Below are 18,067 nucleotides of genomic sequence, written 5' to 3'. Positions count from 1 at the left end.
AGTATAATAATAATTATGGTATGTTTTGCGCTTCCTATGTGCCAAGCACTGTTCTAAGCAATGGAGGAGATACAAGGCGATCAGGCTGTCCCATGTGGGGCTCACAGTCTTAATCCCCATTTTACAGATGGGGGAACTGAGGCACAGAGAAGTGACTTGCCCGAAGTCACACAGCTGACAAAGCGGCGGAGCCGGGATTAGAACACCTCGACCGCTGACTTCCAAGCCCGGGCTCTTTCCGCCAAGCCACGCCGCTTGTGTTGGAAAAATCCGAGTCAGTAGTATTTTTTGATGGTCATTTATTGGAACTGAAAGAACACCGTAAAAAAATAAATAAAACACCTCAGAGGCCCAGATATACATTGAGTGCAGTGCGGTGACCACGTTAAATAGAAAAACCCCCACCAGCTCTGAGGAGATGCTGAGTAAACAGTCCGTCGGGTCTAAGGGGTTTGAGAATGAGACTTCTTTTACTTTCACAGGCTGGTGCCCAGGTAGAACGAGAGATGGACTGCATAAATATTATAGAGTATTAAGCACTGTTCTAAGTGCTAGGGTAAAGGCAAAGATAATCAGGTCAGACGCAGTCCTTTTCCCACACGAAGCTCACAGTCCCAGTAGGAGGGAGAACAGGTATTGAACCCTTCCCCCCCGCCACCCCCTTTTTCAGGTTAGGAAACTGAGGCTCAGAGAAGTTGTGACAGAGCTGGGATTCGAACCCAGGTCCTCTGACTCTCGGGCCTGTGCTCTTTCCACTAGACCAAGCTGCTCCTACTCTCCGGTTGTGGAGCAAGGTAATTATTCAAGTCAACAGGTAAGACGTACCCCCTCTTTACATTAGGAAAACCTGGCTCTCTGAAATTAGGCTCTAGGGGTCCTTAAAGATCTTAAATTATTTACTGCATTTCACACGACGAATGACAGGGCTGCCTTCCATTTGCACACTTAGGACATGGGGTTCAGAGCAAAACTGAGCTTATTTTGCACTAGAAGCATTCCATTTGACATTGATTGTTTTTAAGTGCCCATCAAATTTCACAAATCACTTGACACTCACGGCTGCCGAGCCTGAATTTAGTTTTTACATGGACAATACCACTGACATCGCTGCCACATTTAACAATTTACCTCCTGCTTAAAGCAAATTTAAGAAAACCACAAACTCTGCAACTTGCCCTAGAGTTTCGCCATGTCAGTAGTATCTGTCTCTCTGATTAGAAATAAACATTCCTACGCTTCTCTACATTTGTTACTTTCTGTGCACGGCAGGACTTTTCCACCATCTTTCATTAAATGAAAAGTGCAGATAGCAGAAACGTGCTCTACTATCTAGCCTTTGTCTTCCAAGGAATGAAACACAACTTTAGAAAAATACAATGCGAGAAAAAATTCCAAGATAAAAATATATTCCTTTGGTTAAAAACCATCCCCTTTGTGGATATTCCTTTAACTTAATCCTACAGTATGTCTTCCCCCACCCGAAGTCATCTTCAAAAGTGTCACCGTACCGGTACCATTTTACAAATGTTTCAATCCGTTGTTTATAGCAGTACTTTTTTAAAAAAAAAAAAATTTTCCAGGGACTGAATAATCTTGTAGCACAAGACCCTCTACCTATGGCTCTTTAAAAAAATAATAATAGTAATTACTGCGGATTATCTGCCTTTAGAAACCTCCGGGTCATGTAGCGCTCTTCAGATACGGTATAACCGAACTTTTTGTAGAAACCCACGTTTTGAGGGAGACATTCCAGGGTAATTTTGTAACAGTTCAGCTTCTTACTGAGCAGTGTGAGAGTTGACAGTAATCTGAAAAACAGTTTAGAGGAAGGGGTTTAAAACAGTCTCAGGGAATCATCCCCCCCTACACAAATACTCATTCCGTTTCATCTTAGGTTCCCCCAGAGAACAATTCTACCGAGGGCGGCCAACCTCTCAGGCGGTGACACCTTCGCAATTCAAATTTGGTGTCACAGCAGACCACGGAAAGGGCATTGACCTCTTTATGGGGGACATGGGGAGGAGAGCCAGGGCCATGTGGTTGAGGAATCGCCCCTCAACGCCCGGGAGAATTAGTTCCTGCAACGTGGTACTTACAGTTTGCCCAGCTGCTTTCCTCGGCATTCATCACTGACAACCACGTCTTCGACTCTTCCTCTCTGCGGGATGGCCAACAGACGTTAAAGTGGCAAATGTGGCTTTCTCTGGTCGGCCAGTAACTCTCATTTAATGCGGGGACGGGTGCGGGGAGGGGGTAAGGGGTCACCGGTTCCAATGCGGGACCGTACCTTGGCGCACGAATGGATGAATTTGTGTTCTACAATCAGAGTCGCCGTGGCCACGATCTGGCCCACCGCCACGTCTTCCACGACTGTAACGTAGTAATCGCCTGACTTCCTCATGTGCTCGAACGATTCTGCAGCGGAAGAAAAATCCTGACGGTCAGGCTGGGGAGGGAATCTGATTCTCGCATTTTGGGGCAGCGGTGGGGGCTAATCTAATCCCGGCTCGGTCGCTTATCTGCCGCGAGACTATGGGTGAGTCGCTTCACTTCTCTACACCCCAGTTCCCTCATCTGAAAAATGGGGATTAACACTGCGAGCCTCAGGAGGGCCATGGGGTGCGTTCAACTTGCATTAGCTTGTATCTACCCCAGCTCTTAGTACGACGGTTTATAGTAAGCGCTTGCCAAATGCCATTTAAAGAAATAAATTTTCAAAACCATACAGGGGGGGGATCCAAGCCCGACACAGGTGTCTGGGCCTGTGCGGGGGAGCGACGGTCAATTCATAGCCCCGAGGGGTGATGGAAGAGACACATCCTTAGTGGCTGGCCTCCACTAAGGTCCCTGCCAAGCTCAGAATTTTTTTTAAAAAATGATATTTGTTAAGCACCTACTATGTGCCAGGCACTGTCCAAATGCTGGGGTAGATACAAGCTAATCAGGTTGGAGACAGTCCACGTCCAACACGGGGCTTCCAGTCTTCGCCCCCATTTTATAGATGAGGTAACTGAGGCTCAGGACTGTCAGGATTAGAACCCAGGACCTTCTGATTCCTAGGCCCATGCCCTACCCGCCAGGCCACGCTGCTTCTGGGGGGCCAGCCGAGCCTCTCACTACAGTGACCTCCACAGCAGGGAGAGTGTCTACAGTACAAGATCCCAAAGTCATTTAAAATTACAGATTGAAAGTAAGGGTCGTTGCACAGTCGGCACCCAACACCTTGCCCGCTAAGGACTCTGGACTGATGGAGAAATGTTACGATTAGAAACGCGTTGTAAATCGGGCACGGCAACACAGCCAGTGGGACCAGGGGACGGCACGGTACGCGTTGGACGTTTCCGAAGCCACAGTAAATCCCGGCGAGACGCGGCGCCGCTTTTATACAGTCGCTGATCATTCAATCCCGACTCTGTTAATAATAGAAGCAGCATGGCTCAGTGGAAAGAGCCCGGGCTTTGGAGTCAGAGGTCATGGGTTCAAATCCCAGCTCTGCCAATTGTCAGCTGTGTGACTTTGGGCAAGTCGCTTCACTTCTCTGGGCCTCAGTTCCCTCATCTGTAAAACGGGGATTAAGACTGTGAGCCCTGGGAGGGGCGGGGGACTGTGTCCAATACGATTATTTTGTATCAACTCCAGTGTTTTAGAACAATGCCTGACACGTAGTAAGTGCTTAACATATACCACCATTATTTCCAACACTTAGTACAGTGCCTGGCATATAGAAAGCACTTAACAAATACCATTATTGACTGCTATTACTAACAATAATAAAAGTAATTATTTTCATATAATATACTTAATAATAATGATGGCAATTGGCGACATTAAGCGTGTGAACCAGTGAGGACTGTGAGCCCACTTTTGGGTAGGGACTGTCTCTATATGTTGCCAACTTGTACTTCCCAAGCGCCTAGTTACAGTGCTCTGCACACAGGAAGCGCTCAATAAATACGATTGATTGATTGATTGAGGAATCTGGCTGGTGGAATAGGGACTGCTCTATGAAGTAACTTCTGGATTATGCCTCCCACCCATGATAGGACATTTCCTCCGTTCCCCCCTTCCCTCCCTTCGGCGAGATTTCAGAGAAAAGTACATATACTCACTCATGAACTGCTCAGGGCTGACCGCTCCAGTTTCTGTCAACTGACCCAGTACCTTAAAGAAACCTGGTTTAGAAAACAAAGAATTCGAGTTAGTGAAAACGAGTAACCTGTTAAGAGGAAAATGAAAATTTAGAGTGGGCTCTAAAAGTGGGCTCTTTTAGACTGTAAGCCCACTGTTGGGTAGGGACTGTCTCTATGTGTTGCCAATTTGTACTTCCCAAGCGCTTAGTACAGTGCTCTGCACATAGTAAGCGCTCAATAAATACGATTGATTGATTGATTGAAAATACTTATAGAACCAGTGGCGATTGCAGGCTACTCTTTTTCATGCACATTCATATGAAAAACCGGGATCCAATATAGGAAACATACATAGGCCTGACCCCCACTTGCAACTGCCGATATTTTTCTCGCTCACTGGAAATGCTCTCAGCCTTTAATCCAGATTTCCCCAAATTATGACTAAGATTTAATAAAATCAAGTACCATTACATTCGCCACTTCCAGCTCAACTTGCTAAAGAAATTACGGCCTATTAAAAATTTAAACCGCGGAGCGGTGCTTAAACACCATTGGCCTCGTCAACTGTAATTCTGATGAGAGGAAAAGCAGTGTTGCCTAGTGGACAGAGTATGGGCCTGGGACTCAGAAGGACCTGGGTTGTACCTCCAGCCCTGCCAAGTGCTTGCGGGGTGCCTCAATTTCCTCAACTGTAAAATGCAAATACCTAGTCTCCCTCCTAGTTGAACTGTGAGCCTGCAAGACGGGGACTGTGCCCAACCTAATTAATTTATACCTACCCTAGCACTTAGCACAATGCTTGATGCATAAGATGCACTTAAATACCATCAAAAAAATTAATTCTAAGAACTGGCCTAGCAAAGTCTGACTTGCACCGTTCGTCCCCTCCAAAATCCAATTCCCCAACAGCCTGGCTCCCTTTGATTTCTTTGTGAGGCAGCCCAATTCCCCAGGAGCCCATGGGGAAACTAAGTCCCCAGAGCACATGGGTAGAAATGGTTCTATTCGAGCTTCAGCTTAGTAGCCTGTCCTGCTGATCCGGTTAGAGGCTTTTCTGTACATTAAACTGTACTCCCTGTGCTCTGCAGGGAGTAAGCGCTCAATAAATACAACTGAATGAATGAATGAATGAACAGGTCAGTGCCAGTGGCAAAGATTGGTACTCCTCTCCCAAAGGAGGGCATTTGCCTTTCCAGGAGATGGGACACCATCCTTTGATCTCCATCTTCCCTTGGATTCACTTCTGCCATTTTTCCTTCCACGCTCTTCGCTCCTCTTCTTAGCCCCGCAGTACATGGATGTATATATGTTTGTACATATTTATTAATTCATTTTACTTGTACATATCTATTCTATTTATTTTCTTTTGTTAGTATGTTTGGTTTTGTTCTCTGTCTCCCCCTTTTAGACTGTGAGCCAACTGCTGGGTAGGGACCGTCTCTATATGTTGCCAACTTGGACTTCCCAAGCGCTTAGTACAGTGCTCTGCACACAGTAAGCGCTCAATAAATACGATTGACTGATTGATTGGTTTTCTTCTGGGGCTCTTCTCACACTCCTGTTGGCAGAGGAGCGGGGATTAGAGGGTCACTCCTTCCCCAGGGATGCCCAACGGGACCACAAGGAAGATAAAGCTCCCAGTGGGCAGGGAGTGTGTCTACTAATTCTGGTCTGGTGTATTCTCCCAGGTGCTTAGTACAGTGCAGTGCGTGTAGTAAGTGCCCAATTAATACCACCAATTAAGTTCCTTGTGGGCAGGGAACATGCCTACTGACTCTATTAAACTGTACTCTTCCCAAGCGCTTAGTGCAGTGCTCTGCACGCAGTAAAGTGCTCACTCCATCATCATCAATCGTATTTATTGAGCGCTTACTGTAGATACCATTGATGGTGACGGTTAGAGTGGGGTCATTAGCTGGTTTTTGAGGCTGGGGTTTCTTCTGCCCAGGATCAGGGTGGGGCCCGCATCTGGGAGACACTGCCCTTAACATGCTTACACACCCAATCCTCCCAGAATGGCAACCTAAAACATGGGATTTTGCTAGAATTGGACTATAATGAAATTTATAAGTTAGCACACTAATTCAGCGTACATGCCACAGATCTCTATAGTGGGCTTACTAATTCAGAGAACTCCCCTTAGTATGTAGAATTTTGCTTCATGGACCACTGATCCAGTAATAATGACAATATCTGTTAAGCGCTTACCATGTGCCAAGCACTGTCCTTAAGCATTGGTGGATATAAGATAGGTCCTCCCTGGGGCTCGTGGTCAAAATAGGAAGGAGAACAGGTAATGAATCCCCATTTTCCAGTTGAAGGAACTGAGGCACAGGGAAATGACGTGACTTGCCCATGGTCGCGCAGCAGGGAAGCGGCGGAGCCGGGATGAGAGGAGGCCTTCCCAGACTGAGCCCCTTCCTTCCTCTCCCCCTCGTCCCCCTCTCCATCCCCCCCATCTTACCTCCTTCCCTTCCCCGCAGCACCTGTATATATGTATATGTTTGTACATATTTATTACTCTATTTATTTTATTTGTACATATCTATTCTATTTATTTTATTTTGTTAGTATGTTTGGTTTTGTTCTCTGTCTCCCCCTTTTAGACTGTGAGCCCACTGTTGGGTAGGGACTGTCTCTATATGTTGCCAACTTGTACTTCCCAAGCGCTCAGTACAGTGCTCTGCACATAGTAAGCGCTCAATAAATACGATTGATGATGATGATGATGAGAACCCAGGTCCTCTGACTCCGAGGCCTGGGCTCTTTCCACTGGGCTACGCTGCTTCAGCGCTCAGAACAGTGCTTTGCACATAGTAAGCCCTTAACAAATGCCATTATTATTATTCTCAACGTAAGTATTTCAATGGCAAGTATTGTTTCGGAACGTATAGTGTCGATTTGGGGTTACCTTGGCTGTGCAACAGAATGGATCCAAATTTCCACCTACCTCTGTGGCTCTGAGAGGGAAGGGGGGAGGCTTAGCAGAGTGATAGGAAGCAGAAAGCACTTAAATACCACAATTACTATTATTACACTGTTTATCATATAGTGGGCACTTAATACAGCATACACACAGCCCTTATGCACTTTTCAGTTAGATATTATAAATTCTTTACTATCCATCTCCCCCTCTAGACTGTAAGCTTGTTACATGCAGGGAATGTGCCCGCTAATTTTGTTGTACTGTACTCTCCCAAGTGCTTAGTACAGTGCTCTGATAGGCGGCCGCCCCCATGCCCAGCAAATCAAGAATCACAGCATCAAAAATCCACATCTGCCCGAAGGAAACCCAACTATTTCAGCGGAACCCAAGCTATCACCACAGGGGTCTTTCACTGAAGGCACCATTCTACGTTCTTGGGTATTTTTCAGAAGCTTGCATTGTCTATGGCCCTGAACTGATTTAATTACGGAACGCTAAACTCGAGGGGAAAAGTAATGATATAAAGACCTCGATTTGGGGATATGTACAATGACCTATCTTGCATGTACCCTAGAGCTTGAAACACTTGGTCATAATCCACCCCTGGGCTTATTAACAGTACCTGGCACGTAGTGAGCGCTTAACAAATACCACAATTATTATTATTATTACACTGCTTAGCGCATAGTAGGCACTAAACACTGCACACACGCAGCACGACTGCGCCTTTCGCTTACATATTATCATCATCATCATCATCAATCGTATTTATTGAGTGCTTACTGTGTGCAGAGCACTGTACTAAGCGCTTGGGAAGTACAAGTTGGCAACATATAGAGAAAGTCCCTACCCAACAGTGGGCTCACAGTCTAAAAGGGGGAGACAGAGAACAAAGCCAAACATACTAACAAAATAAAATAAATAGGATAGATATGTGCAAGTAAAATAGAGTAACAAATATATACAAACATATATACATATATACAGGTGCTGTGGGGAAGGGAAGGAGGTAAGATGGGGGGGATGGAGAGGGGGACGAGGGGGAGAGGAAGGAAGGGGCTCAGTCTGGGAAGGCCTCCTGGAGTAGGTGAGCTCTCAGTAGGGCCTTGAATATTATAAGTTATTTATTCCTATTAATGTCCATCTCCCCTTCTAGACTGTAAGCTCGTTATGAGCAGGGAACATCCTCGCTAATTCTGTTGTATGGCACTCTCCCAAGTGCTCAATCGAGTGCTCTGCACATTGTAAGCGCTCTATATATGCCACTGATGGATGAACAAATACCACCTTGTTGTTGTTTGTACAGGTCGTGCTGGAGAATACAGGGAGGGAAGGGGTACGGACTAGTACCTCGATTTAAATCGGCCACGCAAAGCGGCCTGAGGACGAGGCCATCGCCGGGGTGGGTGGGGGAGATGGCGGGCGAGAAGGTGGCAGTGTTCTGGCTCCAGTCAATCTCCCGGAGCAGGCCGGGGTCAAACAGGGGGACCTCATCGGGCTTCATGCTGGCGGACGAACCTGAAACGCAAAGACCCGCGGTGAGCAATCAATCAATCAATCGTATTTATTGAGCGCTTACTATGTGCAGAGCACAGCGTCGGTCTCCCGGCGGGAAAACGCACCCGACCTTTCAGCGCGCCTGCTCCCTGAGTCGAGGAAAACACGTCCTTGCGTCACCCGGGAGGTCGATGAAACTGGACACGAACAGTTTTCAAGGTCGGTTTCTTCCCAGAAACCTGTCACGATAGGTCACGAAGGCACGTGAAAAGCGGCCGCTTTCCCCGGCTTTGGTTTTCAACTCCTTGGTCGATGGCTGTCTGGGTGTGTTTTGTTTTTGTTTTCCTAAATTCACCTCCTTGGCCTGTTTGGATTTAGGTTTTCCCCATAGGTCTCTGAAAGGCCCTTTTGTTAACCTGCTTCCTCATCTGGAGCAGAGTAGACCTGAGGAGAAGCTTTTGTAATTCACTATTTCTTTGGGTCTGGAATTGGTGGCATTAACGCTTGGCATTCGGGGTACATTAGGAAAATGTAGCCCTTTAAGAGCAGGATAATTTCCCCAACTACCTAGCCACACCTATTTACAAACCTCAATCCCCTAAAGGGCAAACATTTTACTCTCCAGATGGCTTCCTGTTTCAATGTTCATAAAACACCACCTACCCAGTTAAATGTGTTGGCAAGAGAAGATTCTAATTAAAGTTACCATTAACTCATACCATACTGCCATCACTTGGCTTCCTAAATGTAAATTCTTGTGAGTATAATCCTAAATCCTCCACGTTTGCCTTTAACTCAAATGTGAACTTTAATTTACACATTTAATTTTAAATGTGAGATTTAATTTAATCTCAACTAGAGGAGAAAAAACATGAAATCATTTTAATTTTGAGAACGCTCACAATTCTTATTCTGGACAACTCGGAGTTGCTGAATTTTATGAGGTGACCTCTTTACTTGAACCTAGTCTTCAGAATTTCCAAAAGAAAAAGGGGAGATTTTAAAATTGCTTCTAGAAATGCAGCACAAAGGCCTGTAGCCAGATTTGGACTAGCATCTCGCATATTTATTACTCTATTTATTTATTTATTTTACTTGTACATATCTATTCTATTTATTTTATTTTGTTAGTATGTTCGGTTTTGTCCTCTGTCTCCCCCTTTTAGACTGTGAGCCCAATGTTGGGTAGGGACTGTCTCTATATGTTGCCAATTTGTACTTCCCAAGCGCTTAGTACAGTGCTCTGCACATAGTAAGCGCTCAATAAATATGACTGATTGATTGATAAGGGAATGAGTAACTATGAAAACTCATCTATTAATGTGAGTGTCTGATCATTGGGTTTCTTGAGGTTTCATACTGAATTTCGGAGCCTGAATGGCCGAGGAGTTTTAAGATACAACAAAGGGGTAAAATATATATTTAAAAAAATGATCAATGGAGCATGTCACAAACACTCAGAAGTTGGAAGGACCTAATAGAAAGAGCCCGGGGCCTAGGAATCAGAAGATCTGGGTTCTGATCCTGACTCTGCCACTTGTCTTGTCCCTCTAGACTGCAATCACACTGTGGGCAGGGAATGTGTCTGTTATATTCTGTTTTACACTTCCAAGTGCTGAGTACAGTGCTCTGCACACTGTAAGAGGTCAAAAAATACAACTGACACCGTCTGAACTGTGACCTTTGGGCAAGTCAGCGTGGCTCAGTGGAAAAAGCACGGGCTTTGAAGTCAGAGGTCATGGGTTCAAATCCCGGCTCCACTTGTCAACTGTGTGACTTTGGGCAAGTCACTTAACTTCTCTGGGCCTCAGTTCCCTCATCTGTAAAATGGGGATGAAGACTGTGAGCCCCACGTGGGACAACCTGATCACCTTGTAAATTCCCCAGCACTTAGAACAGTACTCTGCACATAGTAAGCGCTTAATAAATGCCATTAGAAAAAAAAAAGTCACTTCACTTCTCTGTGCCTCAATTATCTCATCGGTAAAATGGGGACTAGGACTGTGAGCCCCACATGGGACAGGAGACTGTGACTAACCTGATTGCCTTGTATCTACCCCAGTGCCTGGCACATAGTAGGTGCTCAGCAAATACCATTTTTTTTAAAAAAGGGGGGGGAGCGGAATTCAATGTAAACTGAGGTGATTCAAAGGAAGGACTAAAACAGAGCGCTGCTACTGTTACCAGCAAGCAATCCCTTCACACTCAAGGATGGACCCCCCCAAGGGATCTGAAGAACACTGGTAAACCAACAGATTTGGCTCACAAAGCTCCCTTAGGAAATCAAATCTTAACTGTGAAATACCTATGGGTCTGGATTAAAGTACCAGCTGATAAGGCTGTTGGGAACCATGGAGGATTCTTGGCTCTTTGGGGGGAAAAGAACTGGCTTAACAACTCACACATATACCAACTTTTACCTTCCCCTCACTTGCCAGGTGTTTCAGTCCAAACAAGAGACAGAACCTTCCTCCTTCTAGCCACGTCATCAGAGAAGCGGCGTGGCTCAGTAGAAAGAGCCCGGGCTTGGGGGTCAGAGGTTGTGGGTTCTAATCCCAGCTCCGACACTTGTCAGCTATGTGACTTTGGGCAAGTCATTTAGCTTCTCTTTGCCTCAGTTGCCTCATCTAGAAAATGGGGATTAAATACCTATTCTCCCTCCCCGCCTTAGACTGTCAATCCCATGTGTCCACTCCCTATGCCTCGGTCTCCTCATCTAGAAAACGAGGATTAAATACCAGTTCTTCCTCCCCTCTTAGACTGTGAATCCCTTGTGTCAACTCCCCCTGCCTCAGTCTCCTCCTCTAGAAAATGGGGATTAATACCTGTTCTCCCTCCTTGTTAGACTGGGAATCCCATGTGGGGCAAGGACTTAATTACTTTGTACCCACCCCAGGGGTCAGTACAGCGCTTGACATAATAGGAGTTTAACAAATTCAACAATTGTTATGATTATTATTCTATCAGTATAATTATTAACCTGGCCAAAACTCCTATGGAGAAACAGGCATTCCACTCCCAAAATAAATTTGAAACCCCTCGTCAACTCTTTGCTCACATCTTCCCTCCTGCTTGCAACTCCTTCTCTGTTCACATCCCCTGTCTTCAAGGCTCTTTTAAAAAATCCCACCTCCTCCAAGAAGCCTTCCTTCATTCATCTCATCACTGAAAAGCAGCCTGGATAGTAGATAGACCTTGAGCCTGGGAGACCCCTTCTAGACTGTGAGCCCATTGTTGGGTAGGGACCGTCTCTATATGTTGCCGACTTGTACTTCCCAAGCGTTTAGTACAGTGCTCTGCACACAGTAAGCGCTCAATAAATACGATTGAATGAATGAATGAGTCAGAAGGTCATGGGTTCTAATCCCTCAGCCACTTGTCTGCTATGTGAATTAAGGCAAGTCACTTCACTTCCCTGTGCCTCAGTTCCCTCATCTGTAAAAGGGGGATTGAGACAGTGAGCCCCACCGTGGGACAGGGACTGTGTCCAACCCAATTTGCTCTTATCCACTCCAGCGCTTAGTACAATGCCTGGCACCTAGTAAGCACTTAAAAAATACCGTAATCATTATTATTATCTCTTACCACCCACCCTAATTTCCCCCTTACTGCAGGTACATCACGTCCACATCCCCTGTGCACTTGGATACGCAGTAAGCGCTTAACAAATACCATTATTTAAAGACCTTCCCAGACTGAGCCCCCTTTTTCCTCTCCTCCCCTTCCCCACAGCACCTGTATATATGGTTGTACAGATTTATTACTCTATTTATTTTACTTAAACGTATTTACTATTCTATTTATTTTGTTAATGATGTGCATCTAGCTTTACTTCTATTTATTCTGATGACTGGACACCTGTCTACATGTTTTGTTGTCTGTCTCCCCCTTCTAGACTGTGAGCCCGTTGTTGGGTAGGGACCGTCTCATGTTGCCAACTTGGACTTCCCAAGCGCTTAGTACAGTGCTCTGCACACAGTAAGAGCTCAATCAATACGACTGAATGAAGGAACGGATTTGGTTGCTGGGCTGTTGCGGGCTGGTCCTTGGCTGTTCCGCGGGGCCGGGAAGGGATGGGAGGGGGGTGGGCGCTTAGTGGCAAGAGCCCGGACTCGGGAACCAGAGGTCGTGGGTTCTAATTCCGCCTCTGCCACTTATCAGCTGTGGGACTTGGACCAAGTCACTTCACTTCTCTGGGCCTCAGGTCCCTCCTCTGTCAAATGGGGATGAAGACTGTGAGCCCCCCTGTGGGACAACCTGATCACCCTGTAACCTCCCCAGTGCTTAGAACAGTGCTTTGCACATAGTAAGCGCTTAATCAATCAATCAATCAATCATATTTATTGAGCGCTTACTATGTGCAGAGCACTGTACTAAGCGCTTGGGAAGTACAAATCGGCAACATAGAGAGACAGTCCCTACCCAACATTGGGCTCACAGTCTAAAAGGGGGAGACAGAGAAAAAAAAAAGACCAAACACACTAACAAAATAAAATAAATAGAATAGATATGTACAAGTAAAACAAATAAATAGAGTAATAAATCTGTACAAACATATATACATATAGATGTATAAATATATGCCATCATCATCACCAGCATCATCATCATCATCATGATTATCCCATCACCCCCCGCGACCTCCCGCCCAGGCCAACGGGGCTCCATGTTTGGTTGTCTGTGTCCCCCCCTTCCAGCCCGTGGCTGGGTGAGGCCCGTCATCATCATCAATCGTATTTATTGAGCGCTTACCATGTGCAGAGCACTGTACTAAGCGCTTGGGAAGTCCAAATTGGCAACATCTAGAGACAGTCCCTACCCAACAGTGGGCTCACAGTCTAAAAGGGGGAGACAGAGAACAAAACCAAACAGACTAACAGAATAAAATAAATAGAATAGATATGTACAAGTAAAATAAATAAATAAATAGAGTAATAAATATGTACAAACATATATACCTATAGATGTATAAATATATGCCATCATCATCACCATCACCAGCATCATCATCATCATGATTATCCCATCACCCCCCGCAACCTCCCGCCCAGGCCAACGGGGCTCCATGTTTGGTTGTCTGTGTCCCCCCCTTCCAGCCCGTGGCTGGGTGAGGCCCGTCATCATCTTCAATCGTATTTATTGAGCGCTTAGTATGTGCAGAGCACTGTACTAAGCGCTTGGGAAGTCCAAATTGGCAACATCTAGAGACAGTCCCACCCAACAGTGGGCTCACAGTCTAAAAGGGGGAGACAGAGAACAAAACCAGACTAACAGAATAAAATAAATAGGATAGATATGTACAAGTAAAATAGAGTAATAAATATGTACAAACATATATACAAATATACAGGTGCTGTGGGGAAGGGAAGGAGGTAAGATGGGGGGGGATGGAGAGCCGTCTCCACCTGTTGCCGACTTCCCGAGCAATGAGTCCAGTGCAGTGCACCCATCATCATCATCATCATCAATCGTATTTATTGAGCGCTTACCACTGTACTAAGCGCTTGGGAAGTACAAATTGGCAACCCATAGAGACAGTCCCTACCCAACAGTGGGCTCGCGGTCTAAAAGGGGGAGACAGAGAACAAAACCAAACATACCAGCAAAATAAAACAAATAGAATAGATATGTACAAAGAAAATAGAGTAATAAATCTGTACAAACATATATACCTATATATGTATAAATATATGCCATCACCATCACCAGCATCATCATCATCAGGATTATCCCATCACCCCCCGCGACCTCCCGCCCAGGCCAAGGGGCTCCATGCTTGGTTGTCTGTGTCCGCCCCCCCCCCACTTCGAGCCCATGGCTGGGTGAGGCCCTTCTCCACCTGTTGCCGACTTCCCGAGCAATGAGTCCAGTGCAGTGCACCCATCATCATCATCATCATCAATCGTATTTATTGAGCGCTTACCACTGTACTAAGCGCTTGGGAAGTACAAATTGGCAACCCATAGAGACAGTCCCTACCCAACAGTGGGCTCGCGGTCTAAAAGGGGGAGACAGAGAACAAAACCAAACATACCAGCAAAATAAAACAAATAGAATAGATATGTACAAATAAAATAGAGTAATAAATCCGTACAAACATATATACCTATAGATGTATAAATATATGCCATCACTATCACCAGCATCATCATCATCAGGATTATCCCATCACCCCCCGCGACCTCCCGCCCAGACCAAGGGGGCTCCATGCTTGGTTGTCTGTGTCCCCCCCCGCCACTTCGAGCCCATGGCTGGGTGAGGCCCGTCTCCACCTGTTGCCGACTTCCCGAGCAATGAGTCCAGTACAGTGCACCCAGTAAGCGCTCAATAAGTAGGACTAAATGACTAAATGACTGACCGGATCCGCGGGCCGGTTCCGCTCCCGCACCTCACCGCCGCCTCAACGTGGCACCGCCAGGCCCGGCCCCGCCGGCCGCCTCAGGGCGCGCGCGCCCGCCCCCCGACGCACGGCGTGCGCGCCCCCGACACCAGCCGCAGCGCGCATGCGCCCCGGTAGGGGCGGGGGCCCAGCTGACCAATGGCTGCAGCGCCTCCGCACCCCGGCCCCGCCCCCTTCTCCCGCCCCCTCCTCGCGCTTGCGCGGAGCCGTGAGGGGAGCCGGCCACAACCTGGGCCTGAGGCGACTCATTTATTGAGCGCTCACCCTGTGCCGAGCACTGCGCTGAGCGCCCGGGGGATGAAGCAGCGTGGCTCAGTGGAAAGAGCCCGGGCTTTGGAGTCGGAGGTCATGGGTTCGAATCCCGGCTCTGCCACCTGTCTGCTGTGTGACCTTGGGCAAGTCACTTAACTTCTCTGAGCCTCAGTTACCTCACCTGTAAAATGGGGATTAAGACTGTGAGCCCCACGTGGGACAACTTGATCACCTTGTATCCCCCCCAGCGCTTAGAACAGTGCTCTGCACATAGTAAGCGCTTAACATGCCATTATTATTATTATTATTATTCTCTGGGCCTCAGTTACCTCATCTGTAAAATGGGGATTAAGACTGGGAGCCCCACCCCCCACCCCCGTGGGACAAGCTGATCACCTTGTAACCTCCCCAGCGCTTAGAACAGTGCTCTGCACATAGTAAGCGCTTAACAAATGCCATTATTATTATTATTATTCTCTGGGCCTCAGTTACCTCATCTGTAAAATGGGGATTAAGACTGGGAGCCCCCCCCCAACCCCCGTGGGACAACCTGATCACCTTGTAACCTCCCCAGCGCTTAGAACAGTGCTTGGCACATAGTAAGCGCTTAATAAATGCCATCATTAATTAATTATCTCCCCCAGCACTACAGAAGCAGCATGGCTCGGTGGAAAGAGCCCGGGCTTTGGAGTCAGAGGTCATCAATCAATCAATCAATCGTGTTTATTGAGCGCTTACTGTGTGCAGAGCACTGGACTAAGCGCTTGGGAAGTCCAAGTTGGCAACATATAGAGACAGTCCCTACCCAACAGTGGGCTCACAGTCTAAAAGGGGGGAGACAGAGAACAAAACCAAACATACTAACAAAATAAAATAAATAGAACAGATAGGTACAAGTAAGATAAATAAATAAATAGAGTAATAAATATGTACAAACATCTATACATATATACAGGTGCTGTGGGGAAGGGAAGGAGGTAAGATGGGGGGATGGAGAGGGGGACGAGGGGGAGAGACCAATGGCTGCAGCGCCTCCGCCCCCTCCTCGCGCATGCGCGGAGCCGTGAGGGGAGCCGGCCTCAGCCTGGGCCTGAGGCGATTCGGTGCAATTGCCTCATTCCCTTCAGTCCTCATCATCATCAATCGTATTTATTGAGCGCTTACTATGTGCAGAGCACTGGACTAAGCGCTTGGGAAGTCCAAGTTGGCAACATAGAGAGATAGTCCCTACCCAACATCATCATCAATCGTATTTATTGAGCGCTTACTGTGTGCAGACCACTGGACTGAGCGCTTGGGAAGTCCAAGTCGGCAACATATAGAGACAGTCCCTACCCAACAGCGGGCTCACAGTCTAAAAGGGGGGAGACAGAGAACAAAACCAAACATACTAACAAAATCATCATCATCAATCGTATTTATTGAGCGCTTACTATGTGCAGAGCACTGGACTAAGCGCTTGGGAAGTCCAAGTTGGCGACATCTAGAGACGGTCCCTACCCAACAGTGGGCTCACAGTCTAAAAGGGGGGAGACAGAGAACAAAACCAAACATACTAACAAAATCGTCGTCATCATCATCAATCGTATTTACTGAGCACTTACTGTGTGCAGAGCACTGTACTAAGCGCTTGGGAAGTCCAAGTTGGCAACATCTAGAGATGGTCCCTACCCAACAGTGGGCCCACAGTCTAAAAGGGGGAGCCAGAGAACAAAACCAAACATACTAACAAAATAAAATAAATAGGATATGTACAAGTAAAATAAATAAATAAATAAATAAATAGAGTAATAAATATGTACAAACATATATACAGGTCATGGGTTCGAATCCCCCCTCCATCAATCAATCAATCAATCAATCAATCAATCGTATTTATTGAGCGCTTACTATGTGCAGAGCACTGTACTAAGCGCTTGGGAAGTACAAATTGGCATCACATAGAGACAGTCCCTACCCAACAGTGGGCTCACAGTCTAAAAGGGGGAGACAGAGAACAGAACCAAACATACCAACAAAATAAAATAAGTAGGATAGAAATGTACAAGTAAAATAAATAAATAGATAAATAGAGTAATAAATATGTACAACCATATATACATATATACAGGTGCTGTGGGGAAGGGAAGGAGGTAAGACGGGAGGATGGAGAGGGGGACGAGGGGGAGAGGAAAGAAGGGGCTCAGTCTGGGAAGGCCTCCTGGAGGAGGTGAGCTCTCAGCAGGGCCTTGAAGGGAGGAAGAGAGCGAGCTTGGCGGATGGGCAGAGGGATTGGGGGCATTCCAGGCCCGGGGGATGACGTGGGCCGGGGGTCGATGGCGGGACAGGCGAGAGCGAGGTACAGTGAGGAGATTAGTGGTGGAGGAGCGGAGGGTGCGGGCTGGGCAGTAGAAGGAGAGAAGGGAGGTGAGGTAGGAGGGGGCGAGGGGATGGACAGCCTTGAAGCCCAGGGTGAGGAGTTTCTGCTTGATGCGCAGATTGATCGGTAGCCATTGGAGGTTTTTGAGGAGGGGAGTAATATGTCCCGTCTTACCTCCTTCCCCACAGCACCTGTATATATTTGTTTGTACATATTTATTACACTATTTATTTTACTTGTACATATATATTCTATTTATTTTATTTTGTTAATGTGTTTGGTTTTGTTCTCTGTCTCCCCCTTCTAGACTGTGAGCCCACTGTTGGATAGGGACTGTCTCTCTATGTTGCCAACTTGGACTTCCCAAGCGCTTAGTACGGTGCTCTGCACACAGTAAGCGCTCAATAAATACGATTGATGGATTGATTGAATCCCGGCTCCACCACTTGTCAGCTGGGTGACTTTGGGCAAGCCACTTCACTTCTTTTTGCCTCAGTTCCCTC

At 46.6% G+C, this 18,067-nt stretch overlaps 1 protein-coding gene across 4 annotated transcripts; it reads right to left on the bottom strand.

The window, feature by feature from the left end:
• Positions 1-282: 282 nt before the first annotated feature.
• Positions 283-14,997, bottom strand: GNPNAT1 (glucosamine-phosphate N-acetyltransferase 1). 4 transcript variants are annotated; one of them, XM_038756893.1, is made up of 7 exons: positions 14,912-14,959; positions 8,679-8,792; positions 8,407-8,574; positions 4,110-4,172; positions 2,288-2,415; positions 2,097-2,158; positions 283-1,808 (listed from the first exon to the last, which is right to left on the bottom strand). In XM_038756893.1, the coding sequence occupies exons 3-7, from the start codon at positions 8,558-8,560 to the stop codon at positions 1,646-1,648; spliced, it is 570 nt and encodes a 189-aa protein (XP_038612821.1). In that variant the 5' UTR covers positions 8,561-8,574; positions 8,679-8,792; positions 14,912-14,959; the 3' UTR covers positions 283-1,645. The 4 variants fall into 4 exon arrangements, with proteins under 4 accessions (XP_038612821.1, XP_038612820.1, XP_038612822.1 ...); XM_038756892.1 differs by having other exon boundaries at positions 8,684-8,792; XM_038756894.1 differs by lacking the exon at positions 8,679-8,792 and having other exon boundaries at positions 14,912-14,997.
• Between the last annotated feature and the right edge of the window lie 3,070 nt (positions 14,998-18,067).

This window comes from Tachyglossus aculeatus, chromosome 14 (genome assembly GCF_015852505.1).
Source record: "Tachyglossus aculeatus isolate mTacAcu1 chromosome 14, mTacAcu1.pri, whole genome shotgun sequence".
NCBI lineage: Eukaryota > Metazoa > Chordata > Mammalia > Monotremata > Tachyglossidae > Tachyglossus > Tachyglossus aculeatus.
This window is presented reverse-complemented; position numbering and strand designations above follow the sequence as displayed.